The sequence below is a fragment of the Cupressus sempervirens genome, chromosome 3, assembly GCF_028749045.1.
Source record: "Cupressus sempervirens isolate cs-2001-9-10 chromosome 3, ASM2874904v1, whole genome shotgun sequence".
Classification (NCBI taxonomy): Eukaryota; Viridiplantae; Streptophyta; class Pinopsida; order Cupressales; family Cupressaceae; genus Cupressus; species Cupressus sempervirens.
Genome location: NC_143120.1, coordinates 151,252,291 through 151,269,089, shown reverse-complemented (window position 1 = coordinate 151,269,089; position 16,799 = coordinate 151,252,291). Strand labels below are relative to the sequence as shown.

The following is a 16,799-nucleotide window of genomic DNA, read 5'->3' as shown; positions in this document are numbered from 1 at the left end:
TTCAGTGGGATGACCACAAAATCTAGTAAAAAGGGTTGTGTCCCAATTGTTACCGGCTGTGTCATTAGAGTTCCGAACGGCTTTATCCCATGTTGATTTGCTGGAAGTAATTGGAAAGTAGCTGGCCATAGTGTTGGTTGTCCAAGGTTTTTCCAAATATCTTTTGACAACACGTTCACACCCGATCCTCCATCTACTATTGTATCCGTTAGCACAGTACCCAAAATGCCCCATCTCCACCATTGTCGGGTGTTTATTTGTCGTAAGTGCCAACAACATCGGGTTTGTTGCTGCCGCTATTGTTTCCTTACTATCCTTTGCTTCCTTCGTCATTCTCGGGGACAGCGTCATATTTATAATAGTCGTACGCAATTGTGGCATCGTGAGAAGGTTGTTTAATTTAATTGGCACTTCTGTTTGCATTATCTATTTCACCATGTTTTGCTCCGCCAAGTTTCTTTTTGATGTTTCGGTAGTGTCTTTTACTTGTGACTTCTCTGCTTTCATCTGCTTTTCTATCTCTATTTAGGCTTTTTGTAACCTCTCCTTCTCTTCTTCAGCATTCAGATTTTTTGTTTTCCTCACCTGTTCTCGTGTGATCGCTAGTACCTTCTCATCACACATTTCAATACTTAATAAATTTACGCCTTGCTTTGGACATTTTGAATCTTCATGGTCCCCTGGACCACACCATCTGCACAGTAGCTGTGGCGTCTCCTTCATAGGACAATCTTTAGCGAAGTGGCTCCAAAGATTGCATGCCCAACATTGTATCATCGGCCGTCCACTCGCATCATACTGTATTCTATTTTGGCCTCCATTGTTATTGTTATTGTTTCCACCCCTTTCGCGTCTATTATTATTTCAATATCCACCTGAAGTTGCATCATTGCTCGTGTTATTGCTATTGTTGGATGCTTCCTGCATTAGTAATACTTGCCGGTGTCTTTTTGCTTTCAAGTTAAACGGGCACTCCTTCAAGGAATGTCCCGCTACCTTGCATATGTCACAAAATTGCTTCTTCGGGCATGACCCCTTCGTATGACCATCCTCCTTGCAATCTGTGCACCATAGTTCTCCCTTCACTGTCTCCGGATTCTTTTTCAAATTCTTGAATTCTTTCATCATCCAAAAGCATGTCTTTCTGTAATGCTTTCACCTTCTTGTTTGACTCCTCATCGCTACTGCTACTTATCGAGGATGAATCATCCGAATCAGAGGATTTATGTTTTTTCTTCTTACTCGTCTTTTGTTCACTTTCCAAATCCATGGCACGAGTATGCCCATCAGTGTACAACGTCGGTGGTACAATCTTCATCTTATTTTTAAGAGCTGGCCGTAGCCCCTCCACGAACCACCATTTTTTCGAAACGTCCGTTGGTTGACTCTCCATCTTTCCAATCAGTTCTTTCAATCGTCTAGCATAGGTCTGAACTGTTTCATTCTTTCCTTGTTTAGTACTGTATATCTCTGCCACTATTTCATTATCATCTCAGAGCAATCTGAATTCTGCTATAAATTCTTTTTTAACATTCTCCCATGTATTGAGTTTCTGAGGACTGGTGTTAGAGAACCAATCTATTGCCACACCCCGCAGGCTCGCTGGAAATTGTCTGACCCAGTCATCCTCATCCGTCACACCATTTGCCGTCCATATGGTTTCACACGTTTTACAATGTTTGATAGGGTCTGCTGAACCATCATCGTGAAACTTGGGTAATTTTTCTTTAGGACATTGCCATTGTTACTTTCCTTTGATTCTGAGGTACTTGTGTATCCGTGCTTTTTTGAGCTCTTGCGCTGTTCTGAATTCTCGCGCTGTTTTGAATTCCTGCTTTGTTCTGAACTGCTGTGCTATTTTGAACTCTCGTGCTGTTTTGCACTCCCGCGTTGTTTTGTTGCGTTGTCTGGTGAAATGTCTTCAAGTGATATTGTTCTGTTCTTTGCTTGTATCCGTTCGTTCGGTGTATTGGGAACAAAGAGATCACTCCACACTCATGCTCCCTCGACACTTCAAGCCATGCGAGTTGCTTCCCTTCCGTTCGGACACTCTCCCCTCGGTGTATACAAGTTAAGGAACTCCTCTCTTGTTTCCTTTGCGAAATTTAAGCGTTGGCGAGTCTCCTCTAGCAATTCCTCGGCACTCCTCAGCCTACTAGGTGAGTGCACTCCCTCCGCCTGTGCCTTTTCACCCCTTCGGTGCCCCTCGGCAATCTGCTGAAGTCTCTACCTGTGTTCTGCCTGCTGTGCTAAAATTAAAACTTCTTGTGCTGTACGTAGTTCATCCTTATTTTTCACCTTGTTCCTATCCTTGTTCAGCAAATTCGGCATTAATCTTCATATCATTCGTTCGTTCCAGGTCCGTGTGGCAACGACGCCAAATGTTTACCGTACAGGGTAAAAGCTTAACACGTGTAACACGATTTAACGCATAACAAATACTTTATTCATATATGCACTTGCTGATTACAATCCGAATACAATGACTACAATGATCACAATGATGATTCCAAAGTCCATCTTGGACGTGTACATATACCTTTCCGAGGGGGTGAGTCAAGCGTCACACACCTGTTCAGATGCTACTCTACCTGTCAGCTACACTATACATTTTACCAACAACAATAGACACAATAATTGAGATAAATGAAATTTACTTTGCCTACGTACACAAGCTTACATCGATCACGTGGGTATAAATGCAAATTTCTGAAGGAAATAAGTTAAACTCAATAGCACATTAGAAATATAAATAGTTTCACTGCAATGCTTGATTAGTGAAGCGTATCTCGTCTTGATCCCAAGAAGACGATGATTGATATTTTTTTTCTTGATCTTGCTGATTGATTGTTTTCTTGATTTCTTTAGGGATTAACGATTTATGGATGAGTAAAGGATTTGTTTCAATGGGTTAATGCTTGAAGATCCATTATTGACCTTTGAATGATTCTCTTTTATACTTCATTAGTGATAGGGTCACCACCCTCCATTGCTAAATCATTTCCCAAATTTATCTCTCTTACATCTCTTCCTTGAATGAACCCTTCTCCCCTTTTTAGCTTCCAATATTGGGTAGAGATACACCTCTTCATCATGTCTTCCATGGTCACACCCTTTCACCATCACCACCCATTGAAAGAGTCACAACCCTTTGCCCTTTGAAAGATTCACTTTGTTATTTCTTTCCTATTCCTTCCCTAATCCTTCCTTAGTTCCTATGCTTTATATTCTTTCTTTCTCCTTCCATCTATATCTGCTTTTAATAGGGATGATATTTGATCATTTTTATCTTATTCCTTATATTAGATTTTATACCTATCAATGTCTGCTGCTGCTGCTTATATTCCATTTGTATCTGTTTGGTTTGATCCTCTAATTCTTATCATGTTCCAATTTTTTCCATACCACACAATTAAGGTATTTCAAACAAGTATTTCTTCTATCTTTTGACTGCCTCTGCTGTTTGTTTAGTAATTTCTGCTGTATATGTGTTTTCCTCTGCTGCTGTTCAATGCCCTTCATTCAATGATGTAGCGTCTTTTATACTCTTCATTGGGTTGGAAGCGTATGATCCCTGGGATGAGAGGTATTCTTTAATGAAGTCGCACCCTTGTGACATGAGATGACGCCCGTTCAATTATTGTTATTTGTTGATTATTGAAACTATTGCTATTATAAATTGCTTCAATTTCTCTAACCAGAAAAACTTGTTAGTATGATTGTTGCTTAGTAAGAGATCAATATCTTTCGATTTATTCACTTAGCCGCGGTGGCAGAGTCCTTTGTGTGAGATTTGGTGGATGTAGAATGTTTATTGACACATGTTCCACACAACAATATAACATACATTCAACTGTACCAACATGACATTCATTACTGGTACCAGAATACCAAAATGGCGAGGAAATGTTATTACTTTATTGATTACCAAAAACATGAGTCCATCATCCATATTCCAAAGATCTTATATAATGTTCAATTGGTTGGGAAAACCAACAGATGCATCCCCTCGCTTCGTAACTACCCTATTCCAACAAAGCTTAACCAGTTCCAGTTACAACATTAATTTATTACATACTACATTTATCTCCCCTAGAAAAGAAGTCATCTTCTAGACGACTAACCAACAAAGCTTAAATGAAAATCAGACTTCAAGAAGTAGGTTGTGAAGACGTCCCTGGACTCAGGGCTCATTCACAGAGGCATAGGAGATCCTGTTCAGTAACCTTTTGCTTGTCACAAATTCCTTGGAGTACATGCAACGCATCCATCTTCTTCTCTTTTCCTGCTGCTAATTTCTCCTCTAGGTTAGCTTTTTCTATCTTTCATTTTTCTTCTAGAACTACTATTTCTTAGTTCCATTCTCTTTCCTTTTGGCTTTTCAATTCCTTTCGCTGTTGAAGTTCCAAGTATGTCCTGAATGCTACCTCCATTTCTGTGAGTGCGGCATGAGGGGTGGCTGATCCTTTGCTAGAAGTATGGTGTATCGTGCTGTCCAAATCTCAACTATTTCGTCCTGCTTATACCCACTTTGCTGGAGTAGGATCCACTCTGTATGGCATTTCCTCTTCATGAATGTTGCCAAGGATTCTGCTGTTCAGACTATGGCCTCAAGGTTTTCGCGTTTTCACCTTTAGCCTGCTTTATAATCTCCTTGGTAGTGTGTTCCATAACTTGTAACTCTTTGAGAAGACTTTTTGCTTTGTCCTCCAATGAGATTGTTTCGGATGGTCCCACTTTCTCATTTTGTATTTCTGTTTTGTCTTCCCTTTCTATGTAATATTCTCTGTCCAAACTGATCAAAAAACTTAAAGGTTTGCTTAAGTAATATTGTCAAACATTTGGTGTACGTTCTCTAAAGTGTATACTGTGAAGTCACTGTAAGATTAGCTATACTAACATATGCTTAAAATTTTGAAATAAATTGAATAACGCAGAATCTCCGATATTACACTGTCAATGGGATTAACTAATTAGAGCTATACTGAATAGAAAATTACTATTGCAATACAACACACTGAAGGAATGGAATTAATAAAGCCATTGCCAACGTTGTTACAATGTTGTGACTGAGATAAAAATAGGGAACCTGGAGTCAATTGTGTGTGTGAACCGACTTGGTGGATGATGCAGATGTTACTGGTTTGTGCTGTCACTAAAGGAAGTCCAACCAGCCATGACCTCCTTGCCAGACGTGAAGTTCAGACGCCTATTACTGGTGAGGTTTGCTACCCGTGAACTCTGAAGTAACCTGCGGCTTCCAAAATAAGGCTAGTCACTGACCGGAGGTAATATCCTTCCTACTGGTGTTTCAACACTAACGAGAATGTAACAGAATGCCGGTGGGAGCAGAGGCTAATGGCTCAGTGGGTGATTGGAATGCCGTCTCTCTTCCTGCCTGTAGAACGTCCTCTAAATGCTATGATGGGGTTTGCGTACCAAGAGAAAAAATCTCATTTGTGGCCAGAATAACTGTTCTTCCAAATGGGGATCAACTAATGTACTCAAATCATATACTGCTAGGTACTTTGACTGTACTTACCTCCAGTTGGTCCAACTATGATCACATTCATCTTTGCCGATTTTTGTCTGGATTGTGCATTAGCTTCAAAGAGGAAAAATTGGGGTGACGTCTAACTTCCTCGGAAAACCAAACTCGAGGGATTTTGTCCTCAGAGTTTTAGGTCAGTCACATTAAAGCAACCAGAACATGTCAATATATTGATTTCATAAATTCTTGTGTGTTCAAATCCCAAGGCTAAGTCTCTTATTTATAACCTCAAAGTGAGGAAAAAGCATTGGAATAAGAGATGTGGGATAAAACAACAATTTCGTCTTGTAGTCACTTAAGTCACTTTATAAAGTAAATGACTTTATAAACATAAAGTAACTTTATCAAAGAACTTTTAATTTAATAAATGAACTTAAGATAAATCTCTTGTGTGATTAGTAAGCATCTTGACTGTTGATGCCGTTAATCTATCCGGATGTGGAGATAGATTAACTTGGCGCCATAACACTAGTGCGAAGAAGGGGACATGACATTCTACCTCCAAAGGGGTTGGTGAGGGTGGAGGTACCACCCCCACTTCTTCAAGCAATTTAATGCCTCCTCTAGTACTATGTCTACAACTAGTGTATCCCTAATTGGTGTGTCTTCAACTTCAATTCTGGGTTCTTCCTCGTGCATCTCAATCGGTGCGTTCGTTTTTCTTGCTGTTTGTACCACCAAGGCAATAGGCTGTGCTACTTCTATACCTTGCGATGTTTGCAATCCTACCTTGTGCCCACACTTTTTTTGACCCGTGAGATCTATCACCTTAGTACAAGTTTTTTGATCTGTAGGCACCAAGTTTGCTACTCCTGGTAATGAAAGTCTCGTTGCACCCCATTGAGGAATCTATTGCTGTCTATACACCTTCCCCCTCTATACTATGGTCCTTTGTACGACAGCCCTCCATGGTACGAACAACTGTATCTTCCTGTGTGGTAGTCACAGTACAAACGCCTTCTTTAGTACTAGTGGTATGGACTTGTGTAGGGGCATCCTCCCCTTTAGTATAACCAAATTGGGTACATGCCTCCTCCTGTTACTTATCTGCACGAGCCTCCTCCATACTTCTAACTTAACACCCCTAATCTCAGCTTGGTGAATCTAGGCGTACTCAGGTACCCCGCTTGGCAACGATCCTCCTCCTATTGGTAGAAAAGTGATATCTCCAAGCACGTCCTTCAGGCTTAGACGAATTTCTTCATCCTAGGAATTTGAAGTTGTGTGTGTACAAGTCTCATCCTCCTTTCAACTGTCCTCTCCAATCTTCTCACTTGAGTTCTCAGTAGATGCTACTTGTACCACTACCTGTCCTAGTTTTTTTTTCCTTGGCTCTCCCCCACCTAACCCTATTCCAAAAGTGTCCATGTGAACTCAATATGTCATGGCTGGCTTGTAGGGTTCCACTCTGTTTGCTGGGACCAATGTCCCACTATGTTCAACAATCACTTGTGTTCGAACTATTTCTAGGAATAAGGCCATTGTATGTTGTGACATGTAGAATGCTTTATTTGAACTCGATGAATTCTTGTAATCTTTCTGAGACAAACTGAGCCCAGTTGTACACCCGTCTCCTATTTAATCCAGCCACCACAAGTAACATCTGCATAGCAATGTTTTATGTGCGGCTTCTAGTTGTAAGTTTTTTTTTACCAAGTCTACAATGCATCGCCATTCCTCATTAGCTATGAAAATTTTCTTTTGGCTCCAACTATTCTTTTTGCTCAGAATGCTCTCCAAGTCCTGTTTTGTGAGATCATTTTTGCACATTAACCCCAACCACTTCTTTCTTTCCTCCATTGTCATTAGGGTTTTTGTTAGTTCCTGTCCTCAATTGGGAATTCCAAAAACCTCATTTATCTCTTTAACTGAGTAGGAGATTGTTAGAGTTTGCTAGGAATATTGGACTATGGGTTTATGAGCTTTCTTATCATAGCCATCCACCATGGTTTGTACTATAGATTCAAACTCCTTTAAATAAAATATGGGCATAAAAATTATTTTGTCTACCTTTGCTCTGTGGAGTACCTCTTTCAGAGAGTGATTGTCTTCTGTATTTTCCGACCAAGTGTGACATTCACTTCCCACTATACTTTTGAAAGTGACATTAGCAACAATAGTCTTTTTTGCAATTTTGCCTTAGTTCTTTTTACTCGACATCTTCTTCACCACCTTCGTCGCTTGCAGGATTGGCTTTTTCTTTGAATCAATAATCTTTTCTCTGCTTCGATTTCCAACGCTTATCTTTACCATTTTATGACCATGTACTACACTCCCTGCGGCTTTATTTGTCTATGTGCTCCAACCGTTTTTCCCTCCTCATGTCTCTCTGTGATTCCGCTTTGGAACCATTGCTTTATTATGATGCCCTGCTCGTACTTGTCCAATCTGTCCTATTCCTCTCGCCAATGATCTTGCTCGTACCCCAGTGGGTCATATGACTACCCCCTCTTCTCCTTCCTTGTGTACGTGTTCTTCTCCCAGTGCTCTAGCCCGGGCGCCAACCTTTCGTACGAGTATGCCCGCTTCTTATATGTCGTGTGTTGTGCCTTGTTCGCCATTTACCTCTCTTCGACCCCCGAACTTTATTTCTCCAACTCGTAGCCACCTGTTGTGCTTTGCATGCAAGTTACTTCTCCAACTTGCACACCAGTTGTTGGGTTTCGTATGTAGGTTGCTTCTCTTTGTGCTTTGATATCTAGTGCTCTCCACTAACTCTTATGCATACATGTATGTTCTCATTGGCTCTACATTATATGCGTCTAACTTCCCTAACTTGTCCATGTCCTCCTTGTATGTCCCTCAATTTCTTCTTCCATATCCTAGCCCCCAAAATGTTATGTCTGGAGGCTGTCCTCTTGCTTTATATAAAGGGGTCTTGTTATGTTTTATTTTTGTTACATCTCCCTTGACATTTTCTTTCGGCGCTACTTTGAAGTTTCCCTTTGTTTCTTCTTCGTCTCCAATCACATTTGTGTTCTCTTTTTTCACTTTTTCTATTTCTTTTATTTCTTTTCCCTTTTCTTTTATGTATCTTATACCTATGGAGTAGATAGAAACTGAGTCCCTCCTTTCCTTATAAAGCTTCAATTTTGATCCATTAATGAGGTCTTTTAGGGGCTTATTATCTAAGGTAGACAACCTAAGTGACCCTTTATCCTTTATTTTCGGACCCTATATGGCCCAAGCCAACGTACTTTGAACTTGCTTGGTTTTATCTCATTTTTCCCATCTTACTTGAGTACCAATTGTCTAGGTCTAAAATTCATCCTCTTCAAATGCTTATCGTGCCAAAATTTCTGCCTCCTTTGTGCCATTTTAGTTGCCTATTGAGCTAGTGTCCTTTCATTCAATTTTATTAGTGTTGAGTCTTTCCCTTTAAGTCTCCTCATCTCCTAACTTGTGTTGAACTACTATTCTTAGGCTAGTTATTGCATATTCCATTGGCATCACTGCCTCTTGTCCGTACATTAAGTGAAAGGGGTTCGCCCAGTGGTGGTCTTGTAGGTAGTCTTGTACGCCCATAGGACTGCTAGAGGTCTTTCCTCCCAATATCCTTTTCAACTCCACAAGCCTTGTACAAAATTGTCACCAATATTTTATTTGTAGATTCTGCTTGACCATATGCCGTAAGATAGTATGGATTGGAAAAATAATGAAAGATTTTGTACTCACCTGTCATTGTTATGATTTCTTGGTTTACAAAGTGTACCCCTTTGTCACTTGTCAACTGTAGTGGTATGCCAAACATTGTCACTATCTGCTCATAGAGAAATCTAGCTGTATTGAGGTGTTGTGTGTTGTCGGAGAGTGCTCGTGCCTCTATCCATTTTGTGAGGTATTCAGTTGCCACCAATATGTATTTGCATCTGTGGGTATTACTGGTAGGCAAAGGCTTACAAAGTCCAACCCCCATCGTTCTAATAGTTCTTGTGGCTGTGATGGAAACAATGGCATGAAATCTCTCTTTAGGGGTTTGCCTGCCCTCTAACATCTATCACAACTGAAGACCCATTCTCTAGCATCTACATATAATGTGGGTCACCATAGTCTAGCTAACAGACCACATTCTTTAGCAACATCTTAGAACCCTTTTTCTCCTTCGCACTAGAGCTAGATAGATAACCTTCTTTAATGTACTCTTGCAAATTCACTCCAATAACACAATAAATCACTTTTGATCACCTAGGGTTCTAAAATTTCTTTGCTCAAACTGATCTCTGAATTCGCAGTGAGAAAATGAACTTTCGATTCCATCTTTTATAAAATTTCAACTTTTAGGGGCTAATAAATGCTTAGTATATGGAAGGTGAGATAACTCGGCAAGGTTTTCAAACTTAAGCTTGGCATAAATTGATCATCGAGAAGCTTGGCTTAGCTCGGTGATGATTGACAATTTGGTTACAACTGAGTTTTCACTCAATTATAACATATGTGCATCTGAATATGCATGTTTGGATTGTTCTTTCTTGCTTATTTGGAACTGATGCAGGATCTTCCTTGAATTCTTAGTTCCAGCCATCTCTTTGATTGCTTACTTGGATGTGGATGCTTCACCCGACTCATTGGTTTGGATGATAATAGCATTATTGTCTTGCCTTGTGTTTTCCTCTGATATCTTTACCCATTTTTGATTCATCTGGGTTTTGATTTGTTCAACCTTTGTTTTCTTCACCAGAATTTGCCGTATCTCGATTCATACATTTTTTTTGTCAAATGACCTATCTTTTTGCATACATAACATCTCACATTAGTTTGTCTTTTCTTGAAGTGAGTTCTTACACAATTTACTCCAATTTGACCGTATTCTCCACATAAATGACATATTCCCTATGTGTTGTAGTCCCACCCAATAAATACTCTTTGTCTAGTTCCATTTTGCTGATTATACGGAGTCCATTGATTTGATTTGCATTCAGAAGATTTGTGACCATGCTTGTGACATGTAAAACAACTTCTTTCAAACTTTGAGATTTGGCTCTACATTCATTTGCCCTGTGTCCATATTTGTTACAATTATAGCAATGACCTTTAAACTTGGGTTGCAAAGTATTACTCCAACAAATGTTTGATGTATGACCTGTTTTCCCACATTTGTTACATGTAGGCCTCTTGTTCTTGTGTGCTCCTTGCTGTGATGATTCTATTTGATTAGTATACCCTAAGCCAGTAGTGCCTTAAGGTCTATTCAGAGTTTGTTCATACAATTGATTCACACTTTCTTGTGACCTCAACCTTCATTGAGTTCCTTTTCAGCTCTTAGTTCATTTTGGAGACTGTCATTCTTTGTTCTTAGATTGGCGATTTCATGATTTGCATCATCTAGCTGATTTGCCATGTTTCCCTGATGTCATGATAGTTGCTGGATTTCATTGGTCTTTTCTTTTAATCTTGTTGCAAGTAATCTTTTGTCTTCATCTGCCATTTCTTTGTCATTTATTGCTTTGTTCTTTTGTTCCAATACTTCACATAGCCTGAACGAGTGACTTTCTTGTTTTCTTTTCAATTTTCTTACTTCTTCTTGTAGAGTAGCATTCCTTACTAGTAGATCTTCTATGGCTGCATCTGCGTCTTCTGAACTTCATTCTCTATAGAGGTCTTCTATTATTTCTTCTATGTATAGATTGTCATTCATCATATAGCCAGTTATTTTCTTCTCTTTAGAGAGTGAGTGAGTTTCCCCTTGACTTTCTTGACTTGTTCCACAGCCATATGTAGATCAAGTTTGTCATTCTCAATAACTTTCTCTAACTCCTACACTTTTATTTCCTTAGATCTTCATTCTCAAGTTGTTAAGCCTCTGATAGGAGAATCTTGCTTTGATACCAATTGTTAGAAATGCAATGACATATAGGTGACTGAGAGGGGGGGTGAATCAGGAACCACTTAAAATTTTTCGCTTAGAATACTTTTGCTTTACTTCATTAGATTATCTAATCTACTGTCATGCATGAACATAAAGGAATAATGAAATCAACACCATAACACTTTGACACAATATTTGGTAACCCAGAAATCCTCCAAGGAGAAGGTAAAATTGGGGTGGGGATGACACCCACAATACTTCACTACTGCAGTAATAAAGTTCTCCTATTAGGGCTCACAATTGATCACTTCTGGTGATCCATTCTGTTAGGAGTATGAAAGACTGTTAGGTCCACCTTGTGAAAGGATTTTACAATACAATGAAGTATGTACTTTGTTAAGAGATCTTACAAAGGATTGTTAGGTCCACCTTGTTAGAGGATTTACCTGAAGCAACTGTTAGGATGCAATCAGTAGGATGATCCTTGTTTGCAACTGATTTGCTGATACAGATCCTTTGAATATTGTAATCACCTTACTGTGATAGATGTGTCTCTACTTTGCCCTTTATAATGCTTGGTAGCCTGCTTACTCAATCTGCGCTATCACCTTCTTGCATTCCATATTCGCTTGCTTCACTTGCTTACATTTCTCTTATTCATATTCCATATATTTCACATCTTAGACAAAGCAATTTGTCTTTCTTATATAAACAATATTTCCATTCCAAGTCGGCTCAAACTAGAGATGTCTTTACAATAATTAAGTCACATCTTTAGGTCGGCTGAAGCTGATGCTCGGGCAATACAATGAGCTTGGGTGATACTCTGGCATTCGGGTAACACTGGATGCTCAAGTAGTACTTTGGCACTTGGGTGACATTGAAGCATGTCTAACTTGAATTGGATGCTCGGTTCATACTAAGAACTCTACGAATACTGTGAACTCGGTTTATACCGTGATGCCTGTTCATAAGATAGTGCTCGGTCAACACAGGATATTCTTAATCTGCTCGGGCTACACTGAAACATGCTGACTGAAGGAAAGCTCGGTTGCAGTATTAACTGACCTTCCTGGATGACTTAAGTGTTTTGTCACTAATTGACAATATGTCTTGCCATAGGGTCAACAGTTCTGTCCTTTTGTCTTTTACATATGAATCTAACTTGTTCTCTTTTAATATCACCATAATTCTCAATTTCCATGCTGTGAAGTTGTTAGCACCTTCAAGGTGGTCCTCAAATCTGATTTTGTTTGTCATTTTGAAGAATGGAATGCGACTATGCTTTCAAGGTAAGTACACTGATTTTTCAAGTTTGATTTTGGATCTCCCTTAACAAGTCTCCGATACTATGTGAATGTAAAGAAAACCTATGATCAGTCTGATGCAATGATGGCTATTTGCAGATTTGAGGCATACTAATACTTAGTTTTGCTTTGCAGATTTTATCAGATAACTGTGGGTCTGAATTGCAATTATATTGCAGACTGTATAACAAATCTGGATTTATAAAACTTGAACTCTGATATTGCCGATCTGAAGAGATAATGCATTTATGTTAGTCTCTTGGATTCGGTCCATATATATATATATATATATATATATATATATATATATATATATATATATATATATATATATATACACTATGAGACATAATGGACAGACTTGTCTGTTCATTATATGTCTATTGGTGAAAGGGCAGAGAGTCGCAGTATAATCTCCAAAAGACTCGTTCCATAATTGGGCATGATTACTTAGTAAACAAATTATTATTGTGACCTCTGATCTACATAAGGAGATGGATCGTAATCTTGATCCAATATAATAAATATTTGATCGATACTTTGCAAACAGACATTGATCGATTTCCAAGAGAATTATAATTTGAATGCACAGATTTAGCATGCTTAGTTTGTTATGCTAGTTTCAATACAAGGATAATCACCTGTGATATATAATGGCAAGACAAACATAATAGCTACATATGTGTGTGTATGAATGTATACAAGTTCTCATGGTGAACTGATATACATGCATACATCCACATATGTATACGGTTGCCTTAAACAGTTTATTCTTGTATCATAAATCAACATGTAGGAAAAAGATAAATGATCATTTTTTCGCATTTTGTATGCAATTAGATCTACATATTTTGCTTCTTGCTAAATAGGAATTCTTTGTGCTTCCAATGCTACATGAAATCAAATATTGCATGGAATCATGTAAATAACTTCAGTTTACATTGCATTTGTTGTTCATGATGTTTCCTTGTTTTTATTTACAGCTTTTTAATTATCTAAATCCTTGACTTTGCTCTTCCTTTGCTTGCAGGGATTTTAGCAACCAAGAATGAAGATGTCATATCTTGTGCTGCAGATGCCTTGAAGGAGTTAATTCAGACTTGTATAGATGAAAGCATGGTTTTGGAGGGGATAAACAACATTAATGCAAAAGGAGACATTCTTTGTGAAGATCAGACTCCGATTGAATGTATTTGCAGCTCAGTTGAGACCATTCTGGATAATTGTTGTGGCTTCATTTCCAACAAAACATTCGAAGTCATTTCAGCTCTTTTTAGTAAGCTAGGTTGGTTGAGCTCTCTTGAATTGGTTAAGGCTTTTGATATTGAGATAACAAATATCATGAAATTAACAGAAGCCAAAAAGCAGATGGGAAAGAATCACATGTATTCTAGTGGAGACTGAAAATGCATATGCATTTATTAAGGACATGTAGGACATCAAACTGTATACTAAACTAATTATTGTTTTAATTGATTGCTACACATGCAAACAGTTTGCGTCAATAAATTAAAGAGATTAAATTTCAGTGTGTTTCTGAGTTTCAAGAACAGGTGGATTTGGTTTTGAAGATGACAATTTTTTTTTTCTTGATTTTGAGGACAATTGTAAAACTAATAGTAGAAAATTAAAATTTGAATATTTGAAATGCAAGTAAACAAAAAATTTACTCTCTGCTCATTGTGATTCAGACATCAATTCCTGGAAAACCCAGGTGGTTGAAAAACCATTGCGAAAAATGTTGCTAGGATTTACTGACCTAATCAAGCCTCACGAAAAAATTAGTGTACAAAGAAGCCTAAAGAGCACCAACCCTAGGGACTCCTTTCTTGAGAGCCCCAACTCACCATCCTTGAGGCACCGACCATAAGACTGTCACAAATACAAAATGCAGCTGATTTACAGAGCAGACATATAACCAACAAATAATCTATTACAAGGGTAATTCATTTTACATTTTGATGAAGATATCTGAAGTAGCTACCAATGACAGTTGGCAAAATCAGTTGTAAACAAACCATTCATTTTATATTTTTCAGTCTTGGAGCTTTTATTTAATAGTTTAGGCAGAGATTTGAAAGGGATGTTGTTGTTTCATTATTTTGAATGCTAAGAAGTAATATGTCAAAGCTTATACTTCAGTCACTTATATTATTTCTTATAGTGATAAGCCATCATCACTACATGAGTATACAAAACACTTTGAATTGCCATCAACAAACCTTTTCTGGATCAGATGGAAATCTTGCAAAATCCTTAACATCTTAGTGATGATTATATTTTGCATAATGGAATGTAGGAGCCTGCTTAAGATCATATAATGCCTTTCTACTTTACATGATGGTAATTTACTTTTTATACTCTTATTTTTTTTGCCAAAAGATAGTTCATCAGGACTCATTTGATGTCTAGGTATAGGCTTCTTAGATTGAGCTGATACATCTAAAAAAGCTTGTATGTACTGCTTGAGTTGGTGGGCTTTTCAGTTCAAGAAGAATGAATAGAAAGAGAAGCATAAGCTCAGTGAACAGATGCTGAACTTAATCTTAGTTGTCTTCCAGCTTCTGAGTGAGGAGCCTGTTGCCAATGCTATGTTCTGTCATTTCTTTTGAGTGTGCTTTGCCTTATCGCAGTCAGAAGTTATAGACAAAATAGAGCTTATGTCATATCTGATGACTGTTGGCCTAACTCGTTTACTAGTCGGGGATTAGTGATACCTGGGTATAAGACAAATTAGTTAGATAAGATTAGATTTATTAATGTCCAACAAAGGACCACAGAGAGGGTCTAGGGGTCTGCCAAGTACAACGAAAGAATTAAACCAACTCCAGGACCACCAAATGGTCTCCAGGGAAAACAAAGCAAGGAAAAGCAGGAGGTGGGAGCAGCAGTAGCTAGAGCTTATATCATATCTGATGACTACTGGCCTAGCTGATCTATTAGACTGGGATTAATTGATACCTGTGTATAAGCCTCTAGTTAAAGAACATGCCTTATTTATTAAGCCTTTAACAACCGTCCATGCCTTATAGCCAGGTTTATTTGATACTGATGACGTATATTGTGATGTCTCCCTTTTGGCTAAGTAGGGTGTTGATATTTGGTAGCTTCAGTCGGATAAACCTATGAGACAATACTATTGTGTGTGTGTATATTATATAAGATTTTTTTTTATATCTAAGTATTATTATGTGAGAGATTAATATAATAATGATTCATGGAAATATATATATATATATATATATAAGACTATAATTAAAATTTATTGTTATATTAATTATCTAATAGTATATAGACATGTCCCATGGAGGGACATGTCTCTTCTTGGTGTATTTTAATATAAATACAAGTGTTTGCTGCCTTTGGAAAATACATACCAAAACAGGCAGTGCAAATACATTTGCAGCGATCCTATAGTTTCTAACATGGTATCATAGCCAAGTTGCAAATGAATAGAATGAAATAGGAATGGGCGGGCAGCCAGAAGAGTTTTAGATTGAGCCTCCTGGTCTACGTGAATGATTGAGAACCCACAGATGATGTCGAGCATTGCCAAATGGGGCTGGTCTTTCTTACTGCATGATTGGGAAGCTAGATCTGTTGTGTGTGCCTTTGGGCAGTGCATAAAGGAATTGAAGCAGGGTCACGTGAATGTGATGCTGGATGGCCTCGAATATGTGTAGGGTTTGTTGGCGCTTGGGCTGCGAAGAGATCTGCGTGGCTTAGAGTGCTGCTGGCCTCTGCAGGAATTCACCAATTACTTCCAATGAAGATCTGCTTTGCACAATGGGGCCGTGATTTCAGATTGGGCTGTGTTCACCTTTTCTCCCCGTATGTGAATGTGATCAGATGTCATGCTTGGGATAATGTCAAAACTTACTGGGAATACACGAAGATGCAAAGGACAAGTGATCCAAGGTAGAAAGTTCGCATCAACTCAATTGGTGAGAAACAAGGGATCAGTATTAGAAAACACATGGACGACCATCATAGAATTCATGAACAATTTATGTTGTGCAGCTAGTCTATCGGAAACTAGAGCATTCAAATTGGTCATTGCATTTAACATATTGAATCTGCATTCTTTGGATAATGCATAAATTTATGCAACACACATTATGATTAACGAAAAATG

The 16,799-nt window shown here is 38.3% G+C and overlaps 1 protein-coding gene across 2 annotated transcripts in view; it reads left to right on the top strand.

Annotated features, from left to right (window-relative positions):
• LOC149565205 (uncharacterized) overlaps positions 1-16,799 on the top strand; it is a 321,656-nt gene that overhangs the window by 28,043 nt on the left and 276,814 nt on the right. For both annotated transcript variants that reach the window (XR_016362018.1, XM_089818752.1), the window contains exon 3: positions 13,695-13,949. Coding sequence is in view for 1 of the 2 variants with exons in the window: in XM_089818752.1 (XP_089674878.1) it covers positions 13,695-13,949 (255 nt within the window). In the remaining variant the exon portion in view is untranslated. The remainder of the gene's footprint in view (positions 1-13,694; positions 13,950-16,799) is intronic.